This window comes from Ailuropoda melanoleuca, chromosome 20, assembly GCF_002007445.2.
Source record: "Ailuropoda melanoleuca isolate Jingjing chromosome 20, ASM200744v2, whole genome shotgun sequence".
Lineage (NCBI taxonomy): Eukaryota > Metazoa > Chordata > Mammalia > Carnivora > Ursidae > Ailuropoda > Ailuropoda melanoleuca.
The window spans coordinates 3553896-3577675 of record NC_048237.1 but is presented as its reverse complement, the minus strand read 5'-3'; the positions used below and the strand labels follow the sequence as shown (position 1 = coordinate 3577675).

At 49.6% G+C, this 23780-nt stretch overlaps 2 protein-coding genes and 1 pseudogene across 3 annotated transcripts; all 3 read left to right on the top strand.

Moving 5' to 3' along the window:
* Positions 1-10548: 10548 nt before the first annotated feature.
* On the top strand, positions 10549-13840 carry LOC100464420 (granzyme B). The gene is made up of 5 exons (XM_002921032.4): positions 10549-10806; positions 11815-11962; positions 12428-12563; positions 12768-13031; positions 13598-13840. Exons 1-5 carry the CDS (start codon positions 10752-10754, stop codon positions 13769-13771), a joined length of 777 nt encoding a protein of 258 aa, XP_002921078.1. The 5' UTR covers positions 10549-10751; the 3' UTR covers positions 13772-13840.
* Positions 13841-15745: 1905 nt separating this feature from the next.
* On the top strand, positions 15746-19109 carry LOC109489911 (annotated as a pseudogene).
* Positions 19110-20309: 1200 nt separating this feature from the next.
* Positions 20310-23573, top strand: LOC100484190 (granzyme H). Of its 2 annotated transcripts, none has more exons than XM_034648542.1 (5): positions 20310-20556; positions 21664-21811; positions 22316-22451; positions 22656-22913; positions 23352-23573. In XM_034648542.1, exons 1-5 carry the CDS (start codon positions 20502-20504, stop codon positions 23493-23495), a joined length of 741 nt encoding a protein of 246 aa, XP_034504433.1. In that variant the 5' UTR covers positions 20310-20501; the 3' UTR covers positions 23496-23573. The 2 variants fall into 2 exon arrangements, with proteins under 2 accessions (XP_034504433.1, XP_034504434.1); XM_034648543.1 differs by lacking the exon at positions 20310-20556 and adding an exon at positions 20620-21418.
* Positions 23574-23780: the final 207 nt, after the last annotated feature.

Below are 23780 nucleotides of genomic sequence, written 5' to 3'. Positions count from 1 at the left end.
AGATTTAATTCTGCTTTACCTTTATGCCACAGGGCAGCCCAGGGGGGCCCCCAGATTAGAGTGAGGGAGTTCCTTCTTGACCCTCCATACCGTTTGGACCCAGGAGCTTGACTTCTATCCCTCTTGCCCAAAGAAATCAACAAAACTAAGGGCCAAATTGTTTAGATGGCAAATACCCTCAGGACAAAAAATGCTGGAGTTACCTTGATCTCTGCTTGCCTTTCTGGATTTCAGAATTAAATCCAAAGTTTAACTTGAGAGTTCTCCACTGTCTTATCAGTTCATGAGCGCTTTAAAAAGCTTTTTCTTCCCTGGTTTTTTTTCCCCCAATTTTTTTTCTGTCAGAGGGTTGGGCTAACTAGCCTGCCTGCTAAAACTTCAGCTAGAAGTCGGCATATTCCTTTTTTATCTACCCAAACAACCTGATTCCGTTTCTCCTGTGAGGGACATAATTAGAGCTATTTTCCCTAGCCTTTGCCCTATCTTTTTGGCAGTTACTCTTTACCTCACAAAATCCCAGAAAATAGTTCAATGATTACATTTTAGTGAGCTCCTGTCCTGGTAACATGTAGAGAAACTAATTTCAGTGAGAAATATCCAAATGTGTCCCAGGTTGGTTTTCTTCAGGGGAATGTTTCCTATAAAAAGTTAATCCAATCGGGTGTGTAAACTCTTTCCATATCCTCTTCCTGAATTTTTAAACTCCCCTTTTCTACATTTAGGGGAATCTTGTGGCACTTAGAGGAATGTAAGGGGCATCCAACAGATCACTGCTTGATAGTCAGGCCAGAGAATAATGGAAAAAGGAAAGGGGAAGGCCTGAGAAACCAGGTAAGGGAGATGTTCTGACCCAGCAGACAAGGGACCAAGGCTGGAGCAGGAGAAGGAATGAACATCCCCCAACCACCTCCTGATCCAGCCTCTTGTTCTCCTAAATTGCTAGCACCTGATGGACACCCTGGCCCTATGTAGTGGTGTAAAAGTGAGACCGTAGGGATGAGAGACACAATGATGAAATGGTACTGCACTGTGGTAATGGCCGTGGCCAGACAAGAACCAGGGAGTACTTGACGAGCCAGGATCCAGGATGTCTTCTTTCTTAGTAGGTTTCCCAGCAACAAAGAGAAGCAGTTCAGTGTTTCAATGTCATTTTTCAGAATGTTTATATGCTGGGGCGCCTGGGTGGCACAGCGGTTAAGCGTCTGCCTTCAGCTCAGGGCGTGATCCCGGCGTTATGGGTTCGAGCCCCCACATCAGGCTCCTCCGCTATGAGCCTGTTTCTTCCTCTCCCACTGCCCCTGCTTGTGTTTCCTCTCTCGCTGGCTGTCTCTATCTCTGTCGAATAAATAAATAAAATCTTAAAAAAAAAAAAAAAAAGAATGTTTATATGCTACGACATACTCATTCTACCACTGGGAATATATCCTAAAAAACAGAACCCAAAACACACGCACACACACACAGAAGCTGCAATAAACAATAAACTTTGAGCATAAAGGTGTTCATCTCAGTTTCATTTAATATTGCCAGAAATTTGAATTGGCCTAAATAACAAAGTGGGGAATGATTAACTATGGGTATATCGACATAATGGAGTAGGATATAAACATAAATAGGATTTTTAGGAACCCTACAGAAAACCAGGCTAGAAACATTAACTAGCTATTTGCATGCTCTCACTCCCAAAAAAGAAAAGCATTAAAACATCAAGATAACACTTCAGTCTTTCTGACTGGCAGGGACGCATAAGAGTGACAATATTCAGTATAGGCATAGGTGTACAGGACTGCCTAGAGATTTCCTGATATTGAGTATATAAATTTGCACAATCTGGGGCACTTGGATGATTCAGTGGGTTAAGCATCTGCCTTTGGCTCAGGTCATGATCTCAGGGTTTGGGGATTGAGCCCCGGCATCAGACTCCCTGCTCAGCAGGGAGTCTGCGTCTCCCTCTCTTCTGCCCCTCCCCCCTCTGCTTGTGCTCTCTCTCTCTCAAATAAATAAATAAAATCTTCTTTAAAAAATAAAATAAATCTGTACAGTCTTTTTAGATAGCAATTGCTAATGTGTACAAAAAGTTAAGAAATACAACTAAGCTTTGAAGAAGCTAATCCGTCCTTGGACAATGGGACACGTACATAAAGGTTGTCATTACTGTGCTGCATATACTAGCAAAAAAGAAAAAAAGAAGGTTGAGAGAAACCTTGGCATAAACCAAAGGAGAAACAGGGGTGCCTGGGTGAGTTAAGCTCAGTCAGTTAAGCATCTGCTTTCAGCTCAGGTCACAATCCCAGGGTCCTGGGATCGAGCCCTACAGCAGGCTCCCTGCTCAGTGGGAAGCCTGCTTCTCCCTCTCCCGCTCCCCCTGCTTGGGTTCCCTCTCTTGCAGTCTCTCTGTCAAATAAAAAAATAAAATCTTAAAAAAAATAAAAACAAAAGGAGAAACAGTAAGTAAATTGTCGTAAGTTCATATGTCACATGCAAATGACAAAATAGAATAAAATGATGATTAATATTTCCTGATAGTCACATATGACTAAGTAACAAAAGCAGATTACAAAATCTTATGTGTGAGAGAATGATGTCACCAAGATGGCGACAGAAGTTGTTCTTGATTTGGCTGCCCCTCACAAGAAGATCAGTAACTCTTCATGGACAAGACGCCACTGAGAAAATCCTAGAACACGAAGCACCTCCCTGTACCACAGAGACCAAGACAGAACACATTAGACGGATAATGTATGTTAGCTAAACTTATTTTTGGTAATCGTTTCACAATATATGTAAGTCAAGCCATTATGCTGTTCACCTTAAATTTACATGGTGCTGTGTGTCAATTATACCTCAATAAAACTGGGGGGAAATCTAATGTGTGGTATTATCCCTTTTTCATTTTGCTAAGTACATATATTTGCATAGGAAAAAATCTATTAAAATATACACCAAATCATTGGTGCTTGTAACTAGGTAGTGAATATCATGTGATATTTTTTCCTAACTTGACTTATTTGTAGCTCCTTTAATTATATTTTTATATATTTTGAAGATGGAGGAAGGGGACATGAACAAAGGAATGTACTCTTGAAACTGGAAGAAGGAAGCAATAGATTCCCCTAGGCTGTCCAAAGGGGACACAACCCGGCTGACACCTTGACATCAGCCCCACAAAATTGATGTTTCTGGGCTTGTGGCCTCCAGAACTGTGAGAGAATATATGTCTGTCATTTTAAGCCATCAAATAGGTGATCATTTGTTGCAGTGGCCATAGGAAACTAACACAGCACCTTATCTGGAAGTGTGCATTTGAAAATCACACCCCCTGGGTTAGATGCATCAGAAAAAGCCAGCACCTCCGAGAGGAGTAAATAGAGACAGACACCTTAGTAGGACTGTCACTAGTGTGGTTACACTGGTGTGCATTTGTGAGTAAATGGTGGCCATTTTTCCAGGGGTCTGCAGCCCCAAGCCAGGGATTCTCCCAGGAGAGCCAAATCCTGGCTCAGAGCTGTGTGAGAACACGGCCTGCACAAGCCCAGGCATCTGTTTTGGAGTTATTGCTACAACAAAGCTCTGTGGCCTGACGCTAGGCCTGGATCAAGCTGCGAGAACATTCAAGGCCAGGGCTGGGCCCCAGGACTGCACCTGATACCCCACACAGCCCCTTAACAGAGACCACCCATCCCAGGGCAGCTGGGAGGGCAGGACCAGGAGAAAGCCAGCTCAATCCTTCCTCTCTCTGCCCACAGGAGGCTCCAGAGACCCCTTGCATACAACAACGCAGCCCAGGGCATTGTCTCCTCTGGATGAAAAATGGACCACCTCCAGGTCTTTAAGATCCTGAACTTCCTGCCTGGAAAAAGAGATCAGTGAAAGCAGGCACTCCACAAAGCCCCCTCTGTGACTGACCATTGTCCTTGGGGAAGAGTCCAGACCTCCCTGCTTGGAGGCTGCCATGGCCTTAATAAATATCCGTTTCTCAAATGCAGTGATTGATTTGTCCTTTATTTATTCAATGGTCACTGGGTAGGAACTATGGGCCAAGTCGGCCTTGTGCCCTCTGCTCACATTTCTCCCTTGTCTCCTGCGTCTTTCTCTCTTCTACCCCTCACCACCTCCTCACAAAGCCTTGCCATGTTATGACCTGCTTGACTCTTTTCCACACCGTTCCCTCACAGCTTTGGCCCCTTTCACCTGCCTTTTAGTCACCCATGGTAACCTGGCTTCTATCTAAGACCCTGGCTGCTCACCTGTTGTTGAGCAAGAGAGAGAGTCTCTGCAGTGGGACTAGACAGCACTACTTTTGCTGTCAATCAGCGGATATCACATACTGAGCACCTGTTATGTGCCAGGCACTGGAGGCTCAGAAGGGAGCATGGCAGGCACTGTCCATGCCCTCATGAAACTTAAGGCCGAAGGACATTCACCAGAATTTCCCCAAGTCTCCTTCCTTGTTCAGTTTGGTCAGATTGGCCTGAATCTATGTGGGAAATCCACCCAAATGAAAGTCACCTTGTTCGAGGTTAATATTCATTTGTCTTGGGGCACCTGGGTGGCACAGCGGTTAAGCGTCTGCCTTCGGCTCAGGGCGTGATCCCGGCGTTATGGGATCGAGCCCCACATCAGGCTCCTCTGCTATGAGCCTGCTTCTTCCTCTCCCACTCCCCCTGCTTGTGTTCCCTCTCTCACTGGCTGTCTCTATCTCTGTCGAATAAATAAATAAAATCTTAAAAAAAAAAAAAAGATTTAAAAAAAATATATTCATTAGTCTTACAACTTGCAGTTTGCATCTGTGTGATCACATTTGACCCCAGGATTGAAGTTTCTAATTCTGGTGTCAATTTATACCTACCTCCGGATGCAGGAGAGATGTAGGAAGGAAAAAATATAACCAGGGCAGCCATTTCTTCATGGTTTACGTTTAGGGTACCCTATGGGGTAGAAAGTTCAATATAAACTCTGACATGGAGGACATACCACATTTCCCTTATCTTCTTTAAATCAAATTAGAGAGGCTCCCGTGGGGCCAAAAAAATGGAGAACAGCCTCCAAACCTCAGACCATCATGGTCACCTCCACTCACTGAGTTTCCAAGCCCACAGTGACCCTTCAAAGTCATTCAGCTCTTAGCTGGGAGACTACACAAGTGGTATGAGACTCTTTCTGGACCCTGTGCTGGGTCAGTCTAGGCAGGCATGCCCAGCAGCCATCCCCTCCCAGGTCTCGACGCCAATCGGGGAAGCTGCTTTGGGGTTAACGTCAGTCACAATTGTGGATGACTATTCTTCAACCAAATAACACACACCACTAATACCATACTCATTTTCACATAGAGGAAATATCTGCCTCTGGGTTCCCATCACCCTCAGAGTCATGTCTTCTCACATCTGGTTGCCCACAAAGATCTCTGTAGCAGAATATCTTAGTGATCTTGACCACTTTCATAATGAGGGTAAAAGGGTTGACTTCACACAGCTCAGTTTGAATGCTGAAAATGCTCCCGAAACAAAAATGTACCAAAATCATGCCCAGAAAGAAAAAAATGAAGGGATCCAAACAAACAAAAACATACAGCTTATACATACACAAAAATATACATAAGCACATATAAATATATCCCAGGCACTAGACCACCGGGGAACTGTAAGTACATATAAATGTATATGTACATATATACACATATATGAGGACATTTGTAGAGCTGTGGATAAGATCACAGACTTTGGAATCAGATCCCTGCTATGTTAATGGGCGTACATGGTATAGAGGTATCATTTGTGACAATAACAACATGGGGTGGGAGGTTGAGCTGAATAGAAGTCAATAAAATGAATTCAACAAATTGCAGGGTATAAGATCCGTTGTTTCTTTTTTGTATTTTTAAAATTTGTAATAAACGATCTCTTTATTTGGAGGTAATTGTGGATTCACATGTAGTTGTAAAATATAATACAGCAATATCTCATAGACACTTTATCCGGTTAAGCCAATGGTAACATCTTGCACAACTATAGTACAATATCGTAACTGGGCTATTGATACATAACATTGATACAGGCAAGGCACAGAACAGTTCTGTCATCACAACGATTCCTCCTGTTGCACTTGTACAGCTACACCCACCCGCCTCCCTCACCCTCGCATCCCTGACAACTGGCAACCACTAAAATGTTCTCCATAATCATAATATTGATATTTCAAGAATGCGAAAACAATTCAGCTATGTTCATCTTAAACAGAAGGTAAGTCCTGTACATGTTTTGAGAGATTTATCTCACAGTATTTCTCTTGAGCAGTTGTAAGAGGTATTTTTTTTTTTGAGATCTGTTTATTTATTTGAGAGAGACAGAGAAAGAGTAGGGGGAGGGGCAGAGGAAAAGGGAAAGAAAATCTCAAGCAGACTCCCCACTGAGCACAGAGCCTGGCACCAGGCTCAATCTCAGGACCCTGAGATCATGACCTGAGCCAAAGTCCAAAGTTGGACACTTAATCAACTGAGCCACCCAGGCGCCCCAGTGCTATTGTATTTTAAAGTTCAGTGCCAACATGTTCATTGAGACATAGCCTAACAAATCTTGAGAAAGAAGAATAAATTGTTTCTATACACCAGCAATGAACAATCAATAAGGAAGTTTTAAAAAACAGTTCCATTTACAATAGAATCCAAAAGAATAAAATACCTAGGACTAAAGTTAATTTAACCAAGCAGGTGAACAAATTATACACTGAAAATTACAAAGTGTTGTTGAAAGTAGTTAAAGAAGAGCTACTTAAATGGAAAGACATCCCATGTTCACGGATTGGAAGGCATACATTGTTAAGATGGCAATACTCCCCAAAGTCATCTACAGAGTCAAAGCAACCTTTGTCAAAATTCCAGTGACCTTTTCTGCTGAAATGAAAGAACCAATTCTAGAACTCATATGGAATTGCAAGGGGCCCCAAATAGCTAAAACAACATTAAAAAAGAAAAACTAAGTGGGAGGACTCACACTTCTTGGTTTCAGAACTTATTATGAGGCTACAGCAATCAAAACTAGTGTGGTACCAGCATAAGGATAGACATATAGATGAAAGGGATAAAATTGAGAGCCCAGAAATAAACCCAAAAGTCTATGGCCAATTGATTTTTTGACAAGGGTGCCAAGACCATTTGGTGGAGAAAAAATGATATCTTCAATGAATGTTGCTGGAACAACCAGATAACTACCTGAAAAGAATACAGTTGAACCCCTACCTCACTCCATACACAATAATCCATTCAAAATGGATCAACAGCCTAAGAGCAGCCTAAGAGCTAAACCATTAAACTCTTAGAAGAAAACAGAGGGTAAATCTTCATGACCTTTGATCTGACACTGGATTCTTACATTTGACACCAAAAGCACAAACAACAAAAGATAAAATAGATATATTGGATTTCATAAATATTTTAAAACTTGTACACTAAAGAATAGTATCAAGAAAGTGAAAATACAATCCACAGAATGGGAGAAAATATTTGCAAATTATATATCTGATAGGAGTATAGTATCTAGAATATACAAAGAACTCTTACAACTCAACCACAAAAACACAAGCAAGTAGGACACCTGGGTGGCTCAGTCAGTTAAGCATCTGCCTTCGACTCAGGTCATGATCCCAGCATCCTGGGGTGGAGTCCCACATCAGGCTCCCTGCTCAGTGGGGAGCCTGCTTCTTTGCCCCTCCCCAGCTCGTTCTTTCTCTCTCTCTCTTTCTCTTACTCTCTCAAATAAAGAAATAAAATCTTAAAAAAAAAAAAAAAGACAACTCAATTAAGAAATGGGTGAAGAACTTGAATTGACAGTCCTCCAAGGAAGATATACAAATGACCAGCAAACATAGGTAAAGATGCTAAACATAGTTAGTCATGAAGGAAATGTAAACCAAAACCACGATACCACTCTACACACTAGGATGGCTATAATAAAAAAAATGAAAAATAACAAGTATTAATGAGGATGTGCAGAAATAGGAACCCCTGTAAAGAAGCCAGACACAACAGGTCACATATTGCATGATCCTTTTATATGAAATATGCAGAATATGCAAATCTATGGAGACAGAAAGATTAGTGGTTGCCAATGGACCAGGCAGGCTTGGGGAAGGGAGAATGGAAAGTTATTAAGTACCCATTAAGTTGTGGATGGGATAGATGGATGTCCTGGGGTGATGAAAAAAATTTGTAAGTAGAAAGAGGTGGTAGTCTCACAACATTTGGAATGTACTAAATGCCACTGGATTGTACACTTTAATGAGTTGTGGGTTATGTGAAATTCACCTCAATTGTTATGTGGGTCATAGCCTTATGTTTAGCATAATCCTCTTTTAATTTAAAAAAATGCAGATATATGTGAGAGAAAAATATGTTAGATCACACTTCAAGGCACTAAAGATGATTACCAATGAATGATGAGAAATCAGATCATTTTTATTAAGTAGGTTCCACACCCAGCATGGAGCCCAATATGGGGCTTGAACTCATGACCCTGAGATTAAGACTTGAGCTGAGATCAAGACCTTAGCTGACATTAAGCCAGCTTAACTAACTGAGCCACCCAGGCACCCCAGAAATCAGATAATTTTAGGGGCACTTCAGTGGCACAGTTAAGCATTGGATTCTTGGTTTTGACTCAGGTAGTGATTTGATGGTTGTGAGATCAACTCCTGCACTCAGCATGGAGTCGCTTAAGAGTCTCTTTCCCTCTCTCTCTCTGCCCCTGCACTCTGCTCTCTCTCTAAAATAAAAATAAATATTTAAAAAAATCAGATAATTTTAATTTTCTCTTTGCTTAAATTATTTTTCAAATTTCCCAACAATTTTAGAAAATAATTCCTTGCTAAATTTTTTAGTAACTCGGAAAGATAAACTAATAGTCCTTAAGAGCATGAAGAAAATACTTCAGTTATGGGGTAAAGTGAGAAGAAAACAAAATTACATTGTATGTATAGTATGATTCCAGGTATTTAAAATGTATTGCTAGGGCTCCTGGGTGGCTCAATCGGTGACCATCAGACTCTTGATCTCAGCTCAGGTCTTGATCTCAAGGTCGTGAGTTCAAGCCCCTGGCTTGAGTGAGTTCACCCACCCTGGAGCCTATGGCTCAGGTGTGATCTTGGGCTCTTGGGATCAAGCCCCACGATGGGCTCCGTGCTCAGCTTGGAGAGTGGTTCGGGTTCTTTCTTCCTCCCCCTCTGCTCCTCCCCCTGCTTGGCTGCACACATGCACTCTCTCTCAAATAAATAAATAAATAAATAAATCTTTTAAAAAATAAAACGCATTGCTTAGGTAACAGTTTGTAGAAGATATGCAAATAAGTGACATTTTTCCTTTCCGGTTTCCAAATTTTCTCAATGGACGTATATTACCACTATAATCAGAGAGACACTTTTATTTTTTAAATGTCCACGACTGGGCAAGCTAAGTTCAAAAAAGTAGAGGTTTGATAAAGGTGCTTGTTCTGATATGGAGGATATTTACGCCAGAATTATATATTTTGATAGGTAATCTTCCTCATAGAAAAATTGTAAAGGACAGAAAATATAGAGATGGAAACTTCAATCACCACACTCTACCCACTCAGAGATACTTAATTGTTCTTTAAACAGAACTGGGCTTAGCTGTTTAGAAACAATGGCCCCTCACATCCAATGGTAGTGAGATCACCAGCAGGGTTTGCTTAGCGAGAGTGAGTCTGTTGTGTGGCAAACCTGCTATCTCAGAAGTGTGGCTCTCTGGACAGAGGCCAGAAAATACTAAAAGGACAACTCTTGGTCTTGCTTGCCCTGCATACTTTCACTTCACATGGCATTGGCAATCTAGCAATGTGAACTTCTGTTGGGGCACCAGCCCTTTCCCAGTCTTAGTTCACGTGGTTTGGATGGTTTGGGCAGGACCGACCCCAGTGTACCCAAAGGAGGAATGACCTAGGCTTCCCTCAATCAGTGGATTCAATGTCTAGGGTCAAGGTGGTCCATTAACTTAAGCTAAGTGTCAAGCGTAAGACATTTGTTAAAAACATTGACAAGAGAGGTGGACTTTATGACTCTGAGCATTTGTAATTTAAAAGCAGTGGTTCAAATCCTTCCTAGGAAGGAAGCTGGGGTGATGACTGGGTTACCCTATGGATTTAGTAGTAGCGCTCACGCTCTCGTACTGCCTTGTGCATCCCTCTACCATGGCGCTGACCATGCTGGACCCTGGTCACTGCTCTTTCTGTCTCCTCCACCAGACAGCCAGCTCTCTAAGGGAAGGAGACACAGCTCCAGTTGTGGGCTCATCCAGCCAGGGGGCCTAAATACTGCTGAAGAAATTATCCTGATGGACTTAGCAGTGTGGAGATGAGGCGGTGGTGGCCCTATCACTGGGGACTCAGGTTTCTGGGCTCTAGAACCCCTACAGGCTGACACCACATCCTCCAGTCCCCAGCTTGTACGCCCTCTGTCCTATTCTGGGCTGGAACAAGTGGTCTGCTCTGAGTCAGCTGGCGTGGGTTCTCCTGTGGTCACAGCACCATTCTCACACAACCACTCAGAGAACGTCATCGGACAGAGGGGGTGGGGGCAGGGAAGCTTTCATAGAAAGCCTTCTAGGATGAAGCACCACAAACCAGAGAGGAGTTCAAGGTCAGTGAGCCCATCTGTACCCCTTCCCTCTCCTGGGAGCTAAAGGACAGCGCAGAGCAAGCAGAGGGAGCCCCAGCCACTCGGACCTGTGCAGCCTCCTGGGAACGATGCGGTCCCTCCTGCTCCTGCTGGCCTTTTGCCTGCCTTCCAGGGCCAAGGCAGGTGAGTGACCACCCCCACCTTCAGGGGCCCAACCCCATCCCACATGGGCACGGAACTCCCATCCCTTCCGCACACCCCTGATCCACCCATCCACCAGGAACGTTCCGCACCCTGCCTTCACCCTGCCTCCCACCCTCAAATAGGATGCTGCCTGAGCTACCAGCAGGAAGGGCAGGGCAGAAGGCTGGTCTCCAGAAGAGCCCCTAGGTACTGCCCACACCCCAGGCTTTACCTTTGCCATCTGGAAATGCAACTTTCCTACAAGGGCATAGCAGAGGGTGAGAAACTGGAAAAGAGAACATCATAAATCCCCCTGCAGAGGGCAGAGCGGGCCTGGCTTCCCAGTGGGATGAGCCAGGTGCTTCCCACAGCATCTGCTTGGGAGAGAGCCCGGGGCTCAGCTGACCGCACAGTGGGACAGACCACGGTCCCCAGAAGACTGCTGCTGCCTTGGCTCTGTCCCAAGCCTCCTCATCCCTAGCTCCGATGCTGCTTTTCTTCCCGGGCTGTGAGTGGCTCCCCTCTTTCAATCAGAGCATTGGCAGACCTAAACTTCTCTGCTTTCCAGAATCCTAGCAGCACTGGCCCTGCTAACCTTCATCCGGAGCTCCCTGGGGAGGCTTGCTTTCACGCAGCCAACCGACAGCTACTAGGCACCCCCTACGTGTCAGGCCCTAGGAAATCGACCATGTCAGGCAACACCTACGTAACTAAACTTAGGTCCTAGCTGCTGGAAAAGACTTCACGGGATGACTGGGGCCTAGAATCTCGCTTGAAACAAAGCAAAGTGAGGAGAGGGATTGTTCAGAAGTCTCTAGGACTCACTACCCCCGAGACAGGTATGCTTTCCTCCGGTGATGTGTAGAAGACAGATTCATAGACCAAGACGCGGCCCTTGCCCTTCCCAGAGGAGGAGGTGGAGTGCCCTCCCCTCCCCTCCCCAGTCCAGGCCCTGTCGGCCCGGCGCACTCGGTGGGTACACAGGAGCAGAACAGAATTTTCCCTCAGGAGAGATCATCGGGGGACATGAGGCCAAGGCCCACTCCCGGCCCTATATGGCATATCTTAGGATCCAGAATCAGGATGGGGAGACTAAGTGTGGAGGGTTCCTGATACAGGAGAACTTCGTGCTGACCGCCGCTCACTGTTGGGGAAGGTGAGGAGCCGCAAACAGCCCGCACTGCCCTGAGAACCCCGGCACGGAGCCCTGCCTTCTTCCCCAGGAGCTCTGAGGATCACGGGAGCCAGGAGGGCTCCTAAAAGGGGGTGAGGGAGGGCAGGTAGGTCGTGGGGAGAGGGAAGGCCACAACCAGGTGCTTTACTGGAGTAAGAGAAGAGCTGGGACATGCTTTGGCGTCAGAATGCAGACTCATGCCATTACACATGTTTCTCTGGGTACCTGACCCCTGAGAATCCCTGCCACAGTCGCCAATGGCTCCAGAATCCCACCTCAGCTCTGAGAAGCAGAAGACGCAAGCAACTCAAACCCGGGCCCTCCTGTTGCCTCAGTTTCCCCATTAACTTCAGTCCTGCCCACCCCCCACTGCCACCTGCCCTTCACGGCCCCTGGGCTGTGTCCTGTGACTCCACACCCCCACACCCGATTCTATTCTCTGTGCAGCTCCGTCAAGGTCACCCTGGGGGCCCACAACATCCAGAAACAGGAGAAGACCCAGCAGGTCATCCCCGTGAAAACAGCCATCCCCCACCCAGACTATAATCCGAAGAACTTTTCCAACGACATCATGTTACTGAAGGTAAGGAAACCTCCCTGCGGCTCTTACTCTCCTGGGTCCAGACTGTTTCCTCCTCCCACTGGGACCTGTCCCTTCCCTCCTTCCCACCCTGGCCTCCTGACCAGTCCCCGTGGCTCAGGGCAGAGAGAAGACAGTGCAGCCTCATCCGGCGTCCAGGCCCAGAGGCCGCTGGCTGAGCTGGACTCTCTCGCCTCTTCCCATCAGCTGGAGAGAAGGGCCCAGCAGACTGCCGCTGTGAGGCCCCTCCGCCTGCCCGGGACCAAGAACCGGGTGAGGCCAGGACAGGTGTGCAGTGTGGCCGGCTGGGGGCGGGTCGACGCCCTGATACGCCGGTACCCAGACACTCTGCAGGAGGTGAGGCTGACGGTGCAGGACGATCAGGAGTGCAAATCCCGCTTCCCCAAGTATTACGACCGCACCATTCAGCTGTGCGTGGGGGACCCGAACGAAAAGAAGTCTTCCTTTCGGGTGAGACTGAGTGTCTGCTTAGCATGGCTCTGGGCGCAGCAGTGTTTGGGGAAGACCTGGGATCTGAAAACCCGAGCAGTGATCTCTCTGCTGAGGAAGAGAGGGGGAGCAGCCAGAGATGGGGGCACCCAGACCCTCTGCAAGCCTGCTGGGCCTAGGATGAATCCCAAAGAGGCGCTCCTCCAGGAGGATGAATTTGCCACACTCTGACCCATGCCAGGCCACTGATGCTGGAAAACTCTGCTCCCTGGGCGTGCAGTGCCGAAAACACGTGGCTCCTCAGAGCTGGGCCCACGTGGGTTAAGGGGCTCGTCCTCCTTGCTGAGTGTCAGCCCCGCCCACCTGCTTCCGGGGCCCCTAAACAGGAGTGTGAAGCCACCAGAGGATCTGGGACCCGGGGGAGGAGAGGGAGCTGCCACCTGGGGTGAAGTGAGGCAGTGACAAGGTCCAGCCCCCCTACCCTCCCATCTCCCATGGTGGCCACACAAGGCAGCCTTCTCAGAGGAGCTGGGGAGGGCGGGGGCAGCAGGACAGCTGACTCACGCCTTCCCTGTCTCTGTCCACAGGGGGACTCTGGGGGCCCTCTCGTGTGTAACAATGTGGCTCAGGGCATTGTCTCCTTTGGACGAAAAGAGGGGACACCTCCACGTGTCTACACCAAAATCTCAAGTTTCCTGCCCTGGATAAAGAAAACCATGAAAAGTCCCTACCTACAGGAACCAGACTATTTGCTCCGCTGATCCAGAATCGCCCTGGGAAGGGAGGCAGGGAAGGTGCCAGCAATTGAATAAATGTCTCTTACCTGAGTGTGAAGGGCTGGTTTCTTGTTTATTCGTTGACCTTCATTCCCTGGCATCAACTCTGTGCTTACAAGGCCAATGACACAATTCTGCTGTTTTCTGCTTCTTTCTTCATCCTCCACCCCACTCCCCCCTACCCCATGCAGAGTTCTTTCCAGCTCCTTCTTTTTTTTTTTTTTTAAGATTTTATTTATTTATTTGACAGAGAGAGACAGCCAGCAAGAGAGGGAACACAGGCATGGGGAGTGGGAGAGGAAGAAGCAGGCTCCCAGCAGAGCAGGGAGCCTGTTGCAGGGCTCAGTCCCAGGACTCCAGGATCACGCCCTGAGCCGAAGGCAGACGCTTTACGACTGAGCCACCCAGGTGCCCCCCAGCTCCTTCTTACCTACACCTGACTCTCAGAGCCTGCCCTTCTGCCAGGGCTGAAGCTGAGCACCACCAGGAGAAACCGTGTACCTCTCTGGGCCTGGGTGCCCATCTGAGCTCAGGGTGAACATCTTACCCCCTCCCTCTGTGATCTCTGGCAGAGAGGAAGGGGGTAACACCGTGGTCCTGGACACCAAGCTGGCACAGTCTAGGGCTACAGCTCAAGGACATAGCCCTATCCCACTGGGAAGTGACAGGGACCTTCTCAAGCAGGATATTTCTCTCCCACAGCCAAGGCAGCTGGCACGGAGTGGGGATGGGTCTCTTGAGCAGCTCTGGAGTCTCGCCTCGACTGAGTTCCCTTCCCTGACCTCCTCTGAGCTCAGGCACCAGCTCGGCCTCGAGTCTCTGGCTGCCCCTTCTTCTCCATCCCTGCTTACCGCTGAGAGTGTTCAGTGGCCACCCACTCCTGTCCCCTCCAGACAGCACTGATCTGAACTGGTCCCTGCCTCCTCTCCCTTCCACCTACAACACCCAAGTTCCAGCAGGGCCTCACCACTGAGACGCCGGCCCAGCTCATGACCCAACAGAAGCACCAGACAGCATCCGTGGAGGACAGGGCTGGTGGGGTGGCTCTCCAGAACCCCTGGCCTCATCTGTCACCTGGGAAGGGCCAGCTCAACCCCCCCCCATCCAGCCCAGTGTCTCCCCATGTGCTCAGGGTCCACTGGCTGCCTGGTCACTCAGTAGCCTGAGTCCCTCTCACTGCCAACCTCTAGGCTGAGACTCCCTGCTGGCCACCTTGGGTTACATCAGCCTTGTGACTTAGAAAGGGCTCCTCTGTGCAGTAGGACTGGAAAGGATGATTTTTTCCATCGACCAACCAGCAAATGCCGATTGAGCACCTACTAAGTGTCAGGCATTGATTGGCCAGAATGCAAACCCTCTCACCTGAGCCCAGGTGAACCTGACACTGTTGAATTTCACTTAAACCATCTAAACCCTTCTCCCTCCTTCACACCAGTCCATGTGGCCTACGTCTCTTTGGGAAGTCCACGGGAAGCAAGCATTCGTGGTTATTTTTATTGCTGGTCACAGCCTGTATAAGTATTATTGCATGTGACTCTAGAACAGCAGTGTATGGGATTTGGAAATGACTTTCGTCATTTAGTTCCTAGATGTGAACTTGCCAAAATGGTTAACTGACCATCCTCTTCACCTAAGGGACAGGGCAGCCTTATTTTCATTTGCTTCAAAAGTAACTGGTGTAAGGGGAACCCGGGTGGCTCAGTCGGTTAAGCATCTGCCTTGGGCTCAGGTCGTGATCTCGGGATCCTGGACCGGAGCCCTGCATGGGCTCCCTGCTCAGCGGGGTGTCTGCTTCTCCCTCTCCCTCTGCCCCTCCTCCCCTACCCCCACTCACTCGCAAGCACTTGCTCCTTGTCTCTCTCACGGATAAATACATAAAAAAATTTTTTTTAATAAAAATAAAATAAATTTTAAGAAGTAGCAGATATGAATGTCATTGTACAGATTCAAACGGTAAAAACCACAATATTCGATTGCCCGAAGGCAATCTAAGTTTGACTCTAGACGCCCATCCAATCGGACAAGCCAGAAACGGTCTCTGTCATGACTGCAAGCTCCCACCCGTGCAGACGCAAACTAGAATCAGAAAGGCTCACATGGCCCGGAAAAATGGAGAATCGCTTCTGCTCTTCAGGTCACCATGGTTCCTGCTGCAAGCCCAAAGCCCAGGACTTTCTAGACCCTTCAACATTCAGAAGTGCCTGGCTTGGATGCTGTTGTTCTGAACCACTCAGTTCTTCAGTAAGTGGAGCAAGCCCTCTTCGACATGACTCCCACACCATTCGTTCAGTCCATCCCTCTAACTGGCCCTCACCACCCTTAACGGATCTCTGGTGGTTTTGACTCCTCCACCAGAACCAAGGGATCTCACCGGCAATACCCCTGAGTCTCAAAAAGGGGGCTCAATGAAGGATCATCCTGATAGTCTAAAGAGAGCCAAGGAAAAGAAGACGTTCTTGGATCTGTCCTCAGGAGGCTCCGGTTTCTGAAGCTCAGGGCCCAGCTACTCACGGGTGCGACGTCTCTAACCACCCCGCCTGTAGCCTGTGGTTCCTGTTCTCAGCTGGTGTGGTCAAGAGCTACCCGTGCTGATGCGGTGACTGATAAATTATCCCACTCAGGCCAGGACTTGATCAGACAGCAGCAGGAGGCGCTCAGAGGAAGACTACAACACCAGAGAGGAACGCGGGGGTTAGAAGGCTGGGAGGAGATACCAGCAGCTCCAACCTGGGCAGCCTTCCTGGGGACATGCAGCTGCTCCTGCTCCTGGTGGCCTTTCTTCTGGCCCCCGAGGTTGAGGCAGGTGAGTGACTGTCCCCCCCAACAGAGGACCAGCCCCATCCCACTGTGGCATAGCCCTGCTCAAATGCTGAACTCAGGCACGTCCTGGCCCTGCGGACTTTTTATCCCACATCCGATTTGCCAGCCTCGCTCAAAGGTGGGCAAATCTGAAGCAGGATAAACACTCAGCATGAATAGCAGGGCAGAAGGCTGTTCCCCGGGGGGGGGGGGGCTGTAGGTCCTATCCCCTCCCCAGGTCCTACACTCATCATCTGGAAATTGGGTTCTTATACAAAGGCATCTAGAAGAATGTTAGAAGGTGGGAATGAGAAATATTTAAGGCCCCGGGAATGCAGTTTGGAGAAAGGGGCTGGCTTCTGTACTCAAAGCAAGGCCCACTAACTTTCTAACTCAATATCTTAAAATCTATCCTCAATCTCCACCTAGTTCTCCTAGCTTTGTCATTCTTATGCTGCCCAAGAAAGAAGCCAAGGACCCAGTTGGTCCCAGAGTTGGTGGCATCCTGGTCCCCTTAATACTTAATGTTTGGTAATTTTTCAGCCACAATGGGCACAATGGCTTTGGCAGGCCCCATATTTCCTGGTACTTAGAACTGCAACCAACGTTCATTCAGAAGCTAACTGGGAGCCATTCCTTCATGCAGCTAAGACATTTACTGAGCACCTAGTATGTGTCAGGCTCTAGCGAAGATCAAACACAACCCACGACACAAGCATGAGCATTTGGAGCTCGTGTTCCAAACATTACACGTCAGGAGCCGCTCAGTAGGGTCTGAGAGGACCCAGATACTATCAGGGAAAGGATCTTCCAGGACCCGTGGGGACTTCACTGCTTGTTCCAAACGCAAATTCCATCTGCCACCATATGTGCCCGCAGCAGGAATTAAGGAACAAGGACTGCTTTTCTCTTTGTTAGAGGTAGAATCTGAGTCTTGTGGGTCATTGGGCATGCCAGGAATGCTGCCCGAGGAACCCTTCTTGGTTGCTGCTGGCTACTACCGACTCTGCGCTCTGCCACCCCAACTCCTTCCCACCTGCTTCGGTTTATCCCCATCTCCCCTTCTCCAGCCTTTGGCTCCATGAGCACAGCAGGCAGGATAAAATGTTTCTTTCAGGGAAAATAATCGGGGGCCACGAGCTCAAGCCTCATTCTCGTCCCTTCATGGCATTTCTCCAGATCCAGAATCCAAGCAAAACCTATGGGGTTTCCTTGTACGTGAGGACTTTGTGCTAACAGCAGCTCACTGCAAGGGAAGGTAAAAAGCAGTGCCTGGAAGCCCACCCTTTTGTAACTCCACATGGGGAACCCTTTTCCAAGAACTGCCACCCAGCCTGGGCTGCCAAGAAGCAGAGGGTTCAGAGATGCTCAGCCCCGGGGCCCCATCCACTAGAAGTCCTCTCCACTCCAGCCCTGCCCTGCCCTGAGCTGTCCTGTTTCATCCACGGCTTTTGGGCTGTACCTCCTGTGACCCCGCCTCCCACTCACTCTCTGCGCAGCTCCATCAACGTCATTCTGGGGGCCCACAACATCAAGAAGCAGGAGAGGACCCAGCAGGTCATTCCGGTGAGAAAAGCCACCCGCCACCCCGACTATGATCCTAAATACATCTTCAACGACATCATGTTACTGCAGGTACGGCCCTCGATCCACTGGTTCTTGCACACCTTATTCCTGGGGATTTTGCATCCCCTGTGACCTCCTTCCTGTCCCAGTATGACATTTTCTCTTGTCCCAGAGCTATGAGGAAGTCAACCCCATGACTGTCCCTGGAGTCCTTGTGAGCCATCGGTAGATTAGAATTCCGTTCCTCTGCATTCAGCTGGAAAAGAAGGCTCACCTGACTGCCAACGTGAGCCCCCTCCAGGCTGCGCAAGAGGAGTGAGCGGGTGTGGCCAGGGATGGTGCGCAATGTGGCCGGCTGGGGGCGCCTCCGCGTGAACAGCACCTCTCGGGCAGGGAAGCTGCACGAGGTAGAGCTTGAAGTCCAGAAGGACAAGCAATGCATCTCATGCTGCAGAAACCTCCACGACAGCAGGACCCAGATGTGTGTGGGGAACCCGAGAAAGAAGAAGTCCTCTTTTAAGGTGAGATCCCCAACATTGTCCATGCCCAGGAGGGCAGTATCAGGGCCAGGCTGGAGCCTGAGCACCAAGGGAGGCCACAAGGCCTGTCCTGGCCCTGATCTCACCCAAGGCCCCCTAACAGAGACCACCTACCCCCAGGGGCAGCAGGGAGGACAGGACCGAGAGAAAGCCCAACTCAGTCCTTCCTCCCTCTGCCCATAGGGAGACTCCGGGGGGCCTCCTCGTGTGTAACAACGCGGCCCAGGGCATTGTCTCCTTTGGAAAAACAGATGGGGAACCTTCACGTGTCTACACCAGGATCTCGAGCTTTTTGCCCTGGATAGAAAGAACAATGAGATGCTTCAGCCTGCAGGGACCAGACTAAGATGCCCCCCAGGATCAATCTGCCCACCTTCTCTGGGGCAGAGGCCAGAACTCTGCAGGAGAGGAGGCTGCCAGAGCTTAATAAACTTCCATCTCTTGAGTCGAAATTAGATTCCTCCTTTATTCACCAAAACAACATTTGTTAGTTACCTACCACGTATCCAGCAACCATCTGTTCATATTTCTCTAGAATAAAAAGTCATGCTGCTTTGATACCCAGCTCCTTCCCAATACACCTCCCAGCACTGCCTCCCCCTGCCAGGCTAAATGCAAGGTCCATCAGGAAAAGAGGGACACTGCCCCAAGAAAAATGCCCCTCTCCTAGAGGACCCTCTCATCTCATCCATATTGCCCTCATCCCATACCTACACCCCCACCCCGTCCTTCCCCAATATGGCAACATAAAGAAATCCACATTTGGAAGGAGGACCACCTAAGAAGCTCTGCGATAGGGGGCCACTTCATCCTAATAGAAATGGGCGGGAAGATTCTGGAAAGCTGTAACTCACCTCATGCAACACTCCCTCCCCAAATCAGAGTGGCAGCTTGGGAGCCAGAGGGTTTCAGAAGGGCCTTTCGGTGGGTACTTCCAGGCCTGGCCCAAGTGCTGGTCACAGCCTTGCCGTGGTCCCAGAGCCCAGCCTCTGGTGCCCTGACGCCCATCTCCCCGCAGCCCCAAATGATGCTGAGAGTGCTCTTCCATCTTGGTCTGATCCAGCCTCTGCCCACCTCAAGCTATTTCCGTGTGTGTGTGTGTCCAAAAGAAACTCCTTACAATAAAAAGTTGTGTTTCAAAGGTATCCTATGGTTTCAAAGGTGTCCTATGGCCTATAGTTTATTGAATAAATTTTTTTCTTCCATTTTTCAACAACCTCTAAGTCTCTTATATAAGAATGTATTCAGAAAAAGTAATCTCATTTTTAAAACGTCCACCTCAGAGAAGGCAGGGTGAAAAGAAAAAGTGGTTTGCCAAATGTCTGCCATTGACGAGTGTGCTTCGACTGTGGGAAAATGTACTCACCACAGATTCCTAGTCTGCCCCAGACGACCATCGGCGTCTCAGGGCAGGAGCTGTGTCTCTCATATCCCTGGACCTAGCTGGCTCAAAAATCATTCATGATTTCCTCGGAATGGAAAAAGAGCCAGGTGCTGAGAAACGGAGACATTCTTGAGTCAGTCACTGAGGGGCTTCTGAGGTACCAGCCCTCCAGCTGGCAGGAGCCACAGCCTTCACTTTCTAGTTCTTTCTTCTTGCTTTCCCCTTATGACTCAGCAGTGGGAGTGCAAGTGCGATCGCTGCACCATTCTCACCTAACCTAAGCCAGAGAACTTCAACAAACCATCTTCTGTGAGGAGCAGAGGTCGAAGGGGCCCAGATCAGTGAGCCACCTTTCTGTCACTCCCTTCAGGGCTCTGTATCTGGAAGGAAGACCAGCAGCCCTGACCTGGACAGAACTTCAGGGAAGATGCAGCCACTCCTGCTTTTGTTGGCCCTGCTTCTGCCCCTTGGGGCTGCGACAGGTGAGCGACCATCCCCATTCCAGAGACCTGAGCCCATCCCACAAAGCCCCCTGTACTCTTGACCCTTCTGTCCAGCACAGTCAGGGATTGTCCTCAATTTGAGCCCAGGAACTTTCTGAACCCCAGCTCCTCCCTCAACCCCAGACTATCAGCTCTGATGCGAGACAGACGCTCAACAAAGATGGCTGGCCGAAGGGCGCTCACTGAAAGGGTTAGTAGGGGTTAGCCTCCTTCTTGTCACTTGGAAAATGAGTTGTTTGGAGAAAGGCATTTGGTAGAAAATACAAAGCTACAGAAGACAGGTAATTAAAAGCCCTCACTCCAACCCCGGGAAGGTAAGCTCAGACAAACGGACTGCAGTAGTGGGGGGTGTCACTGGACCCAGCCTAAAGACCAGTTAACTTTCTCAGTGCTCTCCTCCCACGCACGCCTGCCTGGGAGAGGAGCCCAGGGTGCTGCTGATCTCAGCAGCAGCCAGATGACTGCGCCCAAAGCTCAGCCCCAGGCCTGTGCAGCCCGTTGTCAGCACCACCTCTCCCTGCCTCTCCGGGGCCCTCGGCAGTGTCCTCCCCGATTCCTGCGGCCTCGCATTCCACCAACACCATCTCCACCCAACCTCAGCCAAAAGCTCACTGCAGGCCATTCCTTTTTGCAACATCAAAATGTCTACTGAGACCATGTGCTAGACCCTAGGACATGAGGATTTTAGAAAATCCAAGTCCATAAACTCATAGGTAGTTTATTAGAAAATGGCACCCAGCGGGATGTGAGCAGAGGCTCAGAGGGACCTGGGAGATTCACTGAGAAACAAGGCACCAAGGGAGTCCTGTCCACCATCCTCCAGGGCTCCATCGTCTTGAAGGTAGGTCTTATCTCCTCCATACGTGTGTCTGAAGTAGGACGTGGAGAACGAGCACTGCCCCCTTCTCAGGGAGATTCTGAGGCTCGAGGTTCAAGAAAGGTTATCCTGCTACAAGAACCTGGAGGACTGCCCACCCTGGAGTCCACAGGGTGCTGTACACCCCGCCCTCTATCACTACCTTCCTAAGCCTTCCCTCCTGACCACAGCCACCCCCAGACACCCCATGTTCCAGCCTTTTCTTTCAGAGGAGATCATCGGGGGCCATGAGGCCAAGCCCCACTCCCGGCCCTACATGGCATTTGTTCAGTTTCTGGATAAGGGCAAGAAGAGGAGGTGTGGCGGTGTCCTCGTGCACAAGTACTTTGTTCTGACGGCTGCTCACTGCTGGGGAAGGTGAGGGGCAGCAGCCAGCCTACACATCTGAGACCCCAACAGGGACCCCTGTCCTCTCCCCAGGGGCTGTAGCCCAGGGAAGCACCCGGGGCTCCTGGTAACTCAAGCCTGTGAGAGCCCATCAGAGGAGCCAGCTGAAAGCATGGTGGGGGTAACGAAAGGCTGAGAAGTAGGACAGGTAAGCTTTGGGGTCAGAGAGTCTGACGTGAGAGCAAGGGGTACAATTGAAAAGAGAGGGACCACACCAGGCAAATAAAGCAGGGTGGCTCTTTGCATTAGAGCCAAAATGCAAAGTCAGAGTAAATTCACAGTATTGCCTGAAGGCAAAAGAAAGCTCGAAGAAGCCCTACCTTCAGTGTCATTGGAAAAAAGAGGATCCAGAACTCATCTGTCACCTCGATTTCCCCCTCAGTTCCAGTCCTGCTAGCTGCACTTGCCCTTCACGGCCCCTGGGCTGTGTCCTGTAACTCCACACACCCACACTCTGTTCTGCTCTCTGTGCAGCTCCGTCAAGGTCACCCTGGGGGCCCACAACATCCAGAAACAGGAGAAGACCCAGCAGGTCATCCCCGTGAAAACAGCCATCCCCCACCCAGACTATAATCCGAAGAACTTTTCCAACGACATCATGTTACTGAAGGTAAGGAAACCTCCCTGCGGCTCTTACTCTCCTGGGTCCAGACTGTTTCCTCCTCCCACTGGGACCTGTCCCTTCCCTCCTTCCCACCCTGGCCTCCTGACCAGTCCCCGTGGCTCAGGGCAGAGAGAAGACAGTGCAGCCTCATCCGGCGTCCAGGCCCAGAGGCCGCTGGCTGAGCTGGACTCTCTCGCCTCTTCCCATCAGCTGGAGAGAAGGGCCCAGCAGACTGCCGCTGTGAGGCCCCTCCGCCTGCCCGGGACCAAGAACCGGGTGAGGCCAGGACAGGTGTGCAGTGTGGCCGGCTGGGGGCGGGTCTCAATGAGCACTTCAGCAACCACTCTGCAGGAGGTGTCTCTGGAAGTGCAGAGCGATGGGCAGTGTGAATCCCTCTTCCACGGCTATTACAGTGGGGCCACCCAGCTTTGTGTAGGAGACCCGAAGAAGATGAAGACCGGCTTCAAGGTCAGGCTTCCAGCATCTACCTAGATAGGCCCCAGGAGAGAGGAACCTGGGGGGAGTCCGGGGTGTGGGAGTGGCCATATCTTCGTGCCTCAGCCTGAGAGCTTGGGCAGGTGGGTCCACAAATCAGTCTTCAGTTTTCCCCCAAGTGGGTTGGGACAGAGGGGAGGAAGGATCTGCCATACCACAGCAGCATTACCCGCCCCCCAACCCCACCCCTGAGTTTCCCTGAGGATCGGAGAGAAAGTTTTGGCCTGGGTGACGCTAGAAAGAACAGTCAGCGCCAGGCTGGAGCCCAGGGACTGAGACAGGGGGACAACGCCTGCCCTGGGCCCAGTCTCCCATGCAGTCCCCTGACATAGACCACCCATCCCCAGGGCAGCAGAGGGGAGGGCAGGACCACTGGGAGGCCTGCTCAGTCCTTCCTCTCTCTGCCCACAGGGGGACTCCGGGGGCCCCCTCGTGTGTAACAACGTGGTCCAGGGGACTTTCTCCTATGGAAAACCGGATGGGACCCCTCCAGGGGTCTTCATGAAGGTCTCCCACTTCCTGCCCTGGATTAAGAGAGCACTGAAGAGCCTTTGAAGCAGGCATGAGACTGACCTCCCTCTGTGTTTGGCCATCTTCTCTGGGGCAGAGGCAAGAATCCCTTGGGGCTGGGGGTGGGGGTGGGGGGTAGGGATAGCAGGCCCCCCAAACCCTATGTGGCCTAGCTTCTCATCAATTTCTCAATTACACCTCTTCGGTGCTTAGCCCTCTGCCAAAGTTCAGTCTAAACTCTATTACAGAAGGGCAATCCAAAAAGTATCCCCTCTGGGCCTTAGAAATTTCTTAACTTCTCTAAGCCAGCCTCCATCACCAACCTAACAA